We start from the raw sequence: 12,224 nt of genomic DNA, 5'->3' as shown, positions 1-12,224 counted from the left end.
TTTTTTCATCCATGGTTTCCCTCACAAAACCATGCTTTTGCCAATTGTTTCCCCAAAAACCCCTTTCCAATGCCAAGTGGGGGATGAAAAGGGGGAGGGAAGAAGTTAAACCCTCTCCTGCCTCAGTTTCCCCACAAAGCATGCTCAGAGAATTCTGTCTCCCTTCTGTCAGCCCTAAGATGTTCCAGAGAATCTGTTTGGACATTTAAAGGCTCAGGAGGGTGGCTTGTTTTGTTTTGAAACTGTTCTTGTTATGTTTATCCAGTTGTTTTCATTCTCCTTTTATTAAAATAAAACGGGTGAGGTGTTGGGGTCCCTCCCCCGCCGTGTAGCCCTGGGAGAGGGGCCCTGAGGGCACAGACACGGGGCTTCCTGCCCCTGCTCAGCCTCGTTCCCATTGGTTGGTTTGTGTTCCCTGCGCGGGCAGAAGGACCCTTGGTCCCGTGACTGGAACAGTTCCTGGGCAGAGCTCCGGCCATGCGGCTGGAGAAATAAACATCTCTGAAACAGCTATCAAGAATCTGTCTGTCCATATATATATTTCCTTTCCACGGGACTCCTGGTTTGATATATGCGTGTTGCAGGATCCCCACTGCAACACTCACCTCCTTGCTGGACACACATAGAGCAAGGACCTTAGTGACAACCCTTAGGCAGTACCTGACAAGTCTGCCAGCAAGGCCAACCGACTGAGCAGGGAATAGAGAGACCTGTTTGAAGGCTCAGGAAAATAAGCAAGAGAGACCACTTAAGATGGCACAGAGGATTTTACAAACAAGATACAGAAGGAGGAACTATAAAGGGCTTCATCACATTGAAATGAGTCATCGAAAATGCTTATTATATCCAGTCCTGATCTTGCACTACTAAAGCAGAGCCTTGCTGTAACTTAGTACCCTGCTACTCCCCTAGTTTCCAAGAAGAAAGGTGGCTAGCCTGAGGGCAGGCAAAAGCACTGAGAGATAATGCATCAGCTCTTCTGAATCAAAAATTAAATTAGTTTTTAAATTAAATTCTTCACATTGTTTCATTTGACCCAAACTTCACCCTCCTTCCCAGAATACTTGCACTAGCAGCATTCTTTGAAGCATATTTTAAGTGTTGTGCCATCCCTGCAAGACATATTCATTTTTAAAGTTAGGGTATTTTTCTTTCTTCTCCTTTCCAAAACCAAGTTCTTCTTTCTCCTTTAAAAAAAACCCCCATATATTTGTGTCAGACATATGGCACAACCAACCATCCCTTGCCTTCTCTCCCAACAGACATGCCATATAATTAAAATAAGCTGCATACTAGAAACATATTTGCCATCTGAATTCAGAAACTCCCATGGAGAAAAAAAGTACACAAAACAAACTCTACATAATAAAAATGTTCCCACCCATTTATTCTAGCACAAACTTCACAAGTACTGACAAGTGCCTTGCAATGAATCCACATTCATTTCTTAATTAGTAAAGGGGTAACAAGTATCTTTGACAGTCACACATCTTCATGATTACATGACACCACCATGCTCTTAAAATGACTCAAGACCCAAGGAGTATATGCCAGAAGGTCCCCTTTGGAGCCCCTGCGCTAAACTGCATTAAAACCACACTCACCAGCTACTCAAAGTGCAAGGGAGGGTACACTTCCAGTGATGGCCTTTGTCCCAAGGTGCACGAGACTCTCATGACAACACGCTCCAAACAAACATTGATAAAACAGGGAATTATGAGCTGTTGTTTACTTACCTGTCATCAGTTTTGGGTATGCTTTGATAAGCCATGATGTGCAAGGTCAAAGCTCCCTTCAAGCTACTGTATTAAAGACAATTCTTCCCTACTCATTATAAGATAACATAGGAGTGTATATATATATATATTTTATATATATGCATATGTATGTATTACATATATATGTACACTGACATATATATACATATTTGTAATGGAAAAAAAAAATGTATAGCAGAAAACCCAAGAAATTATCAATTTGTAATTGAGAATCAAGGTTTCATAAGCCTCTACAGTCACGTACTTACTCTTCCTGTGGGAGTTATATTTATCTCAATTATTATCCAATGAAAAACAAGTGTGAACAAGAACACAGTTGCTTTGTGTTCATGTAAAAATTGCTAATTTTCTTTCCAAACTGTTTGACAAATGACAAGCTCAAACTGCAAATAAGTTTGACAAATCAGATGTCTTCAATAAAAGCATCTAAAATCAGCAAGTTTTGATGCTGCACTTCTGAGAAGTCCTAGTGATTTGAACAGGGGTAAGACCATTTCTAGCTTCTATTAAACATATCTTAAGTCATAAGGAAGAACTAATTTATAGATTAGAAGCGGGGAATCTTCCTAACAAATACTATCCCTTCTGAAAGTGTAAACTAGGAACTCCAATATCGCAATAAATTAAATAGAACAAAATCAGAACAAAAGCCTGTCTGGCACAGATGAAGCACCAGGAACTGCTTTCAAGTGCCAAAGACCATTGGTTTGCTATACAATCATAGAGTAATTTGTGTTGGAAGAGACCTTTAATAATCATCTAGTACAATTCCATTCCATGGGCAGGGACACCTTTTATAAGACCAGGTTGCTCAAAGCCCCATTCAACCTGGCCTTGAACTCTTCCAGAAATGTCCCATCCACATCCGTCTCTTGGAAACCTATTCTGCCATCCCACCACTTTCACAGTAAAGAATCTCTTTCCTTATCTCTTATCTAAATCTACCTTCTTTTTATCTAAAAACATTAGCCCTTGTCCTATCACTACAGGTAAAATGTTTCTCCCCACATTTCTCAAAAGCCCCCTCTACATAAGGGAGCAATAACGTCTCTCTTATAAGATAGGTTGATAGAGTTCTCTGATGTTAAAATCACCTGGCATTCCCTCTTACAAGCTCCATTTTTAATTGGAAATCTAATGATTTTATATTAATGTAAGATTTTTAAGGGAGATTATCTTCACATCACTTACATGTTTCTGACACTTCTATGAGAAACTAGACAAATTACAAATCTATGTTGGCATAGTTTCCTTACACTCACCTGGAGCAAAGTCCAGAGCTGCATTTCCAGAAGAGGCACTTGCAGTGACACGTGCCTCTATACACCAGCACAGATTCTCCAGTTGCAGCTCTGGTCTGTCATGGGACAGCCTGGAGCTGATTTTGCTTAGCAACAGTAATGAATACTTTTCCCATGTGTTCTCAACCCCTTCCACTGTTGCTGGATCCAGGCAAAAGAAAGAAGGAGTTGTCTGCTTTGAATGTAAAGGGGACAAAAAGATGGACTGGATGGAATAAATCAAGAGAGAACCAAGAAGGAAAACTATGACTGGGCACTGGCAGGAGAGCACCGGCTACAGCAGAATTGGATGAGAGAAAGACTGACAACTCCTTAATAATAGAGATCTGAGAGGAAAAACTCTGGAGACTAGCGAAGGGAGGTTAAATAAAAAGCCAAATGAAAAGACTACAGATCACTGGACAAAGTGATTAAAAGCAGGATATTAAATACCTATGAAGCAGTTTATAATGGTAAAGTAAATAAAACAGCACTGAAAGTGAGACAGAGAGGGAGGGAGTCTGGAGGGATGGGCTATGACTTTCCTAGTGTTTAGCAAGAAGGCTGCGACTTAGATGACAAATCTGTAAACTGACTTGTGTGGATGACAAACAGGAACTGTGCTTTAAGTATGCAGTAACTATAAAAAAGACGCAAAAACAGGAGGCCCTTGATGTCAACTCAGATGCCCAAAACTTCCTAGTGCATTTATCATCTCTCTGTACTCCCAGACATCTACTCCTATCTGTATTTCATGACCATCACAGAAAGCCCTCAAAAAAAAAAAAAAAAAAAGGCAATTTTTATCTTTCAGAAAAATGTAAAACAGTATATTCATATCATGCTCATTCAAAAAAAGGAAAAGAAAAAAAGCAATTCTATCACTATTTGAACACTGAGCTTTTTGCAGACTAAGGCAGAGAGAGCATTACTGTCTGGAGGTGTGAACCAAGGTTGAAAACGTGGTTTTTATTTTGGAATCTGGTAAGCAGTGTGCTTGATTTGATGATACTGAAATCCTTCTACATTTGTATTTGTGTGCATAAATAGAAAACACTTATAACATTGTGTTCTGCTTAATTTTTTTCTTGAAATCCCTACTTGCAAAACCAAAGGGAAGTTGGTGTAGTCTAAGCTTAAGTGAGGCTGCCAAGTGAAAACATCCCTTACTGACCCTTTCTTACTTGGTCATGCCAGTACAGTACCATAAATGTGTCTGGGTTAAGCAGCAATTACACATTTTCCTGCCCATCTGTCATATGAGAAATGTAACCTATATATGACCTATCTGGGCCCAGTGCTGTTTGACTTGCTCATCCATGACTTGGATGAAGGGCCAGATGCCTCCTCAGAGAGTTTGCTGACAACATAAAGCTGGGAAGTGTGGCCGATTGTGCAGCCCTTCAGGACCTTGACAGACTGGACCCCATCAATGTCTTTAAGTATCTGAAGGGAGGATGTCAAGAAGAGGGACCAGGCTCCTCTCAGTCGCACCAAGCAATAGGGTAACAGGGAGAAACTGATGCACAGGAAGTTCCACCTGAACATGAGCAAGAACTTCTCTTCTGTGAGGGTGACAGAGCACTGAACAGATTGACCAGAGAAGATGTGGAATCTTCTTCTCCAGAGGTATTCAAAAGCACGAGACAGGACAAAAATCCTGACTAATGCACTCCAGAGGACCCTGCTTGGGCAGGCAGATTGGACCAGATGACCTTCTGTGGCCTCTCCCGACCTGACCTGTTCTAATATTCCACGATTCTGACACAGAAGAGTTAGAAACCTGGAACGCACAACGCAGTATGTTACAAGGCAGCTGATGTAACAGACCCCCACTAAACGCTCCTGGGCCCTGCCGGTGTGATCCAGAACAATTTTGCTGAGCTGCAGCAGCAGCTCGGGACGGACCGTGGCTACTGCAGCGGTGGCCGCTCCAGCCGCGCAGCTCGGCTGTACTGGGCAGCCCGGGGCCGTTAACAGCGCAGCAGCCGCGGGCAGGGCTCGGGGACGGGCGGCCGTGGGCGCAGCGTGAGCGGGGTAAGAGCCGGGACCCCCGGGAGCCGCTCCGCCCCTCACCGGCCGAGCGGTCGCCAGGCGCGGCCTGAGGCCGACCAGCAGCCCGCGGGGTCTGCGGCTGACCTGCCATTTTGCGCCGAGCAGAACGGACCCCGTGCCGCCCAACCCCAGCCATTCCGGGGACACCGCCACCGCCCTGTTCCGTGAGGGAGGGGCGCGGCCTGGGCCCGCCCGCCACGGGGCTGGTGCTGGGCCCGGCCGCGCCCTTCGCCCCGCCCCGCTCAGGTATCAGGTGAAACTTGTCGAGAGTGCGGGCGGAGTGGTGGCGGCTGGAGCGCGGTGAGAGGATGGCTGTGCGTCGTGGGTTGTGCCTGCTGCTGCTGTTCTGTGCGCTGCTGGGAGCTGCCGCCGCTGGAGGTGAGCGGAGCGGCGTGAGCGGGCAGCTCGGCTGGGGTCAGCGGGGCGGCCAGCGCGGCACCCCCGGCGGGCTCGTCCGCTCCTCAGCCGCGGGCAGGGGCACGACGGGGCCCTCGGCGGGGCAGGTGTCTGGCCTGGCTGCGATGCGGGGAGCCCGGAGCGGACGGGGCGGGGTTCCGCGGATTCGAACGGGTCGGATAACTCGTGCGGGTGGCAGAGTGGCTGCCGGGATCCGCTGGCAGGGATCCCCGGCGGGGAGGGAAAGCGCTCCACGGGCGAGCAGCCGGGCGGGGCGAGCAGCTCCCTCAGGGCTTGTGAGGCGCGCGGGGCTTTTTGGCTTCACCCGCCTTGTAGAGAACCGTGGAATGGTGTGGCTTGGAAGGGACCGTGAAGCCCATCTAGTTCCAACACCCTCTGCCACGGGCAGGGACAACTTCCACTAGACCAGGTTGCTCAGAGACCCGTCTAGCCTGGCCTTGAGCACTGCCAGGGATGGGGCATGCACAGCTTCTCTGGGCAACCTTTTCCAGTGCCTTACCACTCTCACATGAAGAGTTTCTTCCTACTCTCTAATCTAAATCTGCTCTCTTTTCATTCAAAACCATTCTCTCTAGTCCTGTCACTTAGTGGCCTTGTAAAAAGCCCTTCTCCAACCTTCTTGTAGTCCCCTCCCCGCCCCCTTATGACAAACATGAAAAAACTTTAAAGACCATGTTCTTGGTTTTTTTTCTGTGCTCTAAAAAGCTAGGATTCTTTTAAAATTGTTATTCTATATTATTGCTTGTTGAACTAAAGTGCTGTTTGAGGAAAAAGAATCTAAGCAGTCATTCATATTAATATTTCACTGCATGATGTTAATTTTTGGCCGCATTTTATAATAAACCCCACTGCCATATCTGCGTACCTTTGCGCTGTGTCCTTCTATATTTTATCCTGGGCTTATTTACCTAATAAAATCATATGCGTAAAGATTGTGTAAATATTGAAGCCAAGCATAGGATATACGTTTTGAAGCCAAGTATACGTCATATTTTCTCAAGGGATAGATATAGGTACCTGCAAATTGTGTTATTCAGAGCAGAGTTCCTGAAATTATACTGCCACTTAATAGCCTAACTGTCTGACCTGGACGAAGTGAGGAATTTGGAATTCTCGGGGACGAGGGAGAGAGGGAAAAGTAATGTGCACAAAAGTTTTAGCGGGGTGCTTGATATCCTGGAGTAGGGAGCTGAACTGAGCTGAAAATGTGATCCCATCCCAACCACAGGAGATTCACTAAGCCGGAGGTTTATTGTGACAGATTTCAGACAGGCTGATGCCATTATGGCGTTGTGTCGAATCTGGGTTGCAGATCCAAAAACCAGGATAATCTTAAATTTAGCCCTGTGGGGGTATTACTACCATGAGTAAACTAGTTAATTTTTGGATACTCCGTGGTGCTGTCGCTTTTGTGCCTGCAGGGTAGGCATAATCCTGTGTTTGTTATGTAGTGGGTTATATCTTCTGGACAAATGGCAAAGGTATTGAAACAGTCCTTTGTGGGCGGAGAATACGCTTTTCCCGTGGGCAGATTAGCAAGTCAACCGCATTCTCTGTATGTGAGTCAAGCAGAGTGAAACTCGTCTTGGAAAAGAGCTCGATTGTTATGGAAAACGGGAAGTGGTGGAAGAGTAAGAAAAGGATGTAGAAAATGCACATACCTAACAAAGGATTGGTTACTCGGTGAGGGAGTGTTAACTGCAGGGAAACAGGACACTGTCTCCCTATATTTATAGGGTGCTAGTTGGACTGAAAAAAGCTGCCCAGTATCTGTAGTCAGAACTTTTGAGGCTCGAATTAAAGTTACATAAAAACAAGACTTGGACTCTGCAATCACTGTGTGTTACAAAGTAGAATACAACAAACCTTTGTCTCTGTTCTGCCACTCTTGCAATACGAAGTCTTGTCTGTGATTCAGGTACTGTCCATTCACTTTAGTGTACCTCTTGCTGTAATGTCACACACTAACAGTTTAGGACTTTTTGGTGAGGTTTTTGTTTTTTCTGCCTACCCTCTGAACTTCAATTACAAAGCATTGTTTTATATGTGATCACAAAACATTAGTAAGAACAAAGTGGTAGTATTTCCTCTTCTAGTTCTCTATATTTTAAGTCTTTGGAATGGAATAAAAATAGTATGACTGCAATTTGATAATATCAACTACTTTCTGATGGACAGGTGCTTAACATAGCACTGTACGGTGCATTTTCTTACTGTATCCTTAGGACTCCTACCAACTTAGAATATAGGGTCTGCTTCCAAGTATCTCCAGAAACTTTCTCAGCTAAGCTGTAGCCTGAGAAAATCAGCATTGCTTACCTAATTATCGCTTCAGTATCTGGTATCTATAAGCTATGTCCTTCAGGCTGGTTTTATGGCTTCTCCTATTCACAGCTCAGGTTAGGGAACCAGGATTGCTGCATTATAATTAAACTTTGCAGTCCTTAACAGTATTGCTGATGTAATCATGGGGCTTGAATGTCTGAAAGGAGAATTTGTATAATTCTGCCTTGTTGTAATTACACCACATATAGACCAAAATGACTATTTGGCATTTGAATTAATTTTCTTTAGAATGGTTGTTTTGTTAGGATAATTTAAGCTTCTGTCTTCAGTCTACTGTTTGCAGTCTACTCCAAAGATTTGTCCATATTGTTGTACCAGCAAAAAGTTTTCTTACACCTCAGTTTTCCAGTGAAGGGGGCCTGGGCCTGGAGATTTTTAAGTGCTGAAGTGGATCTAGGATAACTTAATTCAAAACTCTAAAAAGCATTAATATATATGTATTTCTGTATACCTCTTCAGAAGGTTGCAGAGTCTAGACAGGAGTCCAATGTTGTACATCAGACTTTTGCAGTTATAATTTGAAAGGAACAGCTATCTGAAGTGGGCTACTTTGGGGAATCTATACTGGGAAAACACTCATACTTGTGTCTTTACATATTTCTTACGTAAGAATTCTTTAAAATGTAAGGTGTATGCATTTTTTCATTCTGGAACTGTATCAATTATTTATTAACAAACAGGTCATGCTTCAACACTGTTCATGGCTATTCACTGTTCAGGTACTCAAAAAGATTCATTTTATATTCCAGCTGGGGGGGGGGGGGGGGTGGCTAAACAAGTCCACAAATATTGATAGAAACTGAGTTTAGAAATAATTCTCCCAAAACCAGTCAACTTACATGTCCGTACAGTTCAGCTGTATGGACTTGGATGTCTGTAGGTGACTGACTTTTTGGAATGGTGTACATTCAAGGACATTGTCTGCCTGTGCAGTTTAGCCTGTCAGCAGAGGAGGACTGTGTTGTGCATGCAGGGGTTCCGAACTGGGCTGAAGTCTGTCCTACAGGACTCAGCAGTCAGGAGTGCCTGGCTCTCCCATTTGGTTTGTAAGCTCCCATAGCATTTGAAGAGGCAGAGCAAAGCTTGTTGTGGCAGCTGATTGTGTATGAGGCAGCCTTAGCTGTCAGCTCTACCAACCAACACTTTGCGTAGAAACCACAGAGAGCGTCTCTCCTGAAGGAGATTCCAGACAATGGACCCTATTGCATCTTTGTGCACAGAGCTAGTATCTTCAAGTTTCTGTTCAGATACACTGTAATGTGTCATGCCCTAGGGATCACTTCTGCATGGCCTTGGACATGGCATTCTGACTTTCAGTTTTAGCTAGTCTGAAGGTAATATCTGCTCTTTATACTGCATCCCTGATTCTGAGCCATCTAAACTGGCAAAGCTTCTACTGCAGTTACATTAGCCTGCTGTGAAGTTCTGTAAGTCCCAGCACTCAGGTAATCTGGCACTGCTGTGTGAAAAGCTAATGGTGCCCTGGGGTACTTCAAGCAGTTTCTACTGTAACTGTTCAGGTGGTAGGAGAGCCTGTCAGCCCATTTTAACAAGGCATTTTTATTATCACTGATGACATGGAAAAGTGTTTTGGTTGCTGGTAGAATCCTTGAATAGGGATAAAGATTGTCTTTTGGATAATAGATTTAAAACAAATAAAAGAGAAATTGTCAAGTGTTTGAACATCAGTCTTAATTTTTCTGTTGATAAGGCTGTTCGCAAATGTTCAGAGTAAATTGATGTATCTAATTTATTTTTTAAAAGGGCAAAAAGTCTGTACTTCAACAACAACAACAACTTTTTTTTGTTTTTTTGGTTTTTTAATTTTAGCGAATAATAGATCCCGCAAACAAGGAGGAAGAAGTTTCATTGGCCAGAAAGTTCCAAATACAAATAATTCTGAAGAGTTATACAAGGTGGATGAATTTGCAGCAGAAGTCCTCACAGGAAAGCTGACTACGGTTTTCCTTCCCATTGTTTATATCTTTGTGTTTATAATTGGTTTGCCAAGTAATGCCATGGCCCTCTGGGTCTTTTTTTTCCGAACAAAGAAGAAACATCCAGCTGTGATTTATATGGTTAACTTGGCATTGGCAGATCTTCTTTTTGTTGTCTGGTTCCCACTGAAGATTTCATACCATCTAAATGGTAATAACTGGCTATTTGGTGAAGGTGTCTGCAAAGTACTTGTTGGATTTTTCTATGGAAATATGTACTGTTCCATCCTCTTTATGACATGTCTCAGTGTACAACGGTATTGGGTTGTAGTGAACCCCATAGTGCATTCCAAAAAGAAATCAGAAATTGCTTTGGGCATCTCCATTGCTATCTGGATACTGATTTTGTTGGGCACCATTCCATTGTATCTTGTTAATCAGACAACATATATTTCAAATCTTAACATCACAACCTGCCATGATGTGTTGCCTGAAAATGTTTTGGCTCATGATATGTTCAATTATTTCCTCTCACTTGCAATTGGACTCTTTTTAATCCCAGCTATCATCACTGCTGTCGCATACATACTAATGATTAAGACCCTGAGTGCTTCCATCGTAGATGTAAGCACTGGGAAGAAAAGAAAAAGAGCAATCAAACTCATTGTTGTTGTCCTGTCCATGTATCTCATCTGTTTTACACCTAGCAATGTGCTGATTATTGTGCACTATTTGCTCCTCAAAGCCTACAGCCAGAGTCATCTGTATGTGTGGTACATAACAGCGCTCTGTCTTTCCACTTTGAATAGTTGTATTGATCCATTCATCTATTATTATATTTCAAAAGACTTCAGAGACAACCTGAAATATGCTCTTCTTTGCCGAAGTGTGCGAACTACACGGAGGATGCAAGTGTCTCTCTCATCAAGCAGATACCCCAAGAAATCAAATTCTTATTCTTCAAACTCAAGTAGGACCACTAAATCAACCTACTGAGAAAAGTGAACTTTTATTATTATTGATGAAAGGATGTGAGTGACAATAGACTTACTTTGTACAAGAGAGTCTGAAGAAACATCTCTGCATTTTAATTACATTAAAGCCTGGAATTTGGAACTGACAGCTGCTTATTTTGTGTAGAAATCATAAGCAGATAAATATTCCTACTAGACTGGGGGGAAAATAAAGACATTTCAGATGCTGTGCAAAAATGTTGCTGACCTAAAAGTGAGTTGTGGCTGAAGACATTCTTGTTGAATGTAAAAGTTGCTAAAAAGCAACTCTCTGGAATATTGTCTCTGGAATATTGTCTGGTGTTGTTAGTATATTTAATTAACAGATAAATCTGTTCTATTTAACTGTAACTGTAATGTATTAAGCATCTGAACAGATTGTGTGTAGGACCTTGCTCTGTGTACCTGCTTACACTGAACATCATTTGAAGCTATAGAGAGAAGAAGAGAATCCATTTCACCGTCTTGGATTAGACTGCTTACTATCTTTGGTATAGTATGATTTATGTATTGTTTTCCAAGGTACTGTGCTGTAAATACTAACATGACAAAAGCATATAATGTTATCCTATTTGAGTTGACAAGCTGATCTTGTATCAGCTAGCACTGGGATAAAATGTTAGTTGAGATTATCCACTGTTACCTAACACTTGCCAGTACATGATCTTATATGGGGATATACAACAAAGTTTCGATGGATAGCTATTTGATTTTATATAATATGCCTTGTATTTTTTAAGACATCTAAATAAGATTTTTTTTTTTAATAACACATTTGAGTTGGGTGCTTTCTTTTATTCTTTTACATGCACTTCAAAAGTAATTCAACTTGACTAGTTCAGCTTGCCTGGCTTCATGTACAAAAGATATTATTCCTAACTGTTAATTATAAGCGTGACAACTGTAGCTGTAATGTCTAAATGGATAAAGTAAAATTTACCTAATGACATGTTTCTTTAGAGAGCAATGAAAGTAGGATGTTTTGTGATAGTATTTCAGAGGACCAAGCTAAATTAGCAATGTTTATTAACATATGTCTCATTAAGGAGCAGAGTTTACAGCTGTAGATGGCATGGAATACAAATGCTTCTTGGACATAAAGTTCTCTCTTCCTGTTTCCTGAAAAATGCAGGGAAATAATTGCATATTTATTACTGAACTGAAAGTGTTAGCATGCTTACTGGAAAACAGCTGTACATAAGATGCCATGGTTCACTGGAACTATTTGGGATGAGGAGAGTTACACTATCTTCACAAAAGGCTGTCTGAACTCCTCCCTTAGTCTGTGTGTCCTTTATCTTGCTAAGCAGCCCAGTATGCTTCTTGGTCCATACACAGTAGTGAGTAATATGAAGAGAGGGCATCCAGTTCATGTACTTACAGACCTACCTGGGCTCT

The 12,224-nt window shown here is 42.4% G+C and overlaps 1 protein-coding gene across 1 annotated transcript; it reads left to right on the top strand.

Annotated features, from left to right (window-relative positions):
* The first annotated feature begins 5,313 nt into the window (after positions 1-5,313).
* Positions 5,314-11,598, top strand: F2RL1 (F2R like trypsin receptor 1). The gene is made up of 2 exons (XM_048292827.1): positions 5,314-5,491; positions 9,707-11,598. The coding sequence occupies exons 1-2, from the start codon at positions 5,422-5,424 to the stop codon at positions 10,807-10,809; spliced, it is 1,173 nt and encodes a 390-aa protein (XP_048148784.1). The 5' UTR covers positions 5,314-5,421; the 3' UTR covers positions 10,810-11,598.
* Positions 11,599-12,224: the final 626 nt, after the last annotated feature.

Source organism: Corvus hawaiiensis, chromosome Z, assembly GCF_020740725.1.
Source record: "Corvus hawaiiensis isolate bCorHaw1 chromosome Z, bCorHaw1.pri.cur, whole genome shotgun sequence".
Lineage (NCBI taxonomy): Eukaryota > Metazoa > Chordata > Aves > Passeriformes > Corvidae > Corvus > Corvus hawaiiensis.
This window is presented reverse-complemented; position numbering and strand designations above follow the sequence as displayed.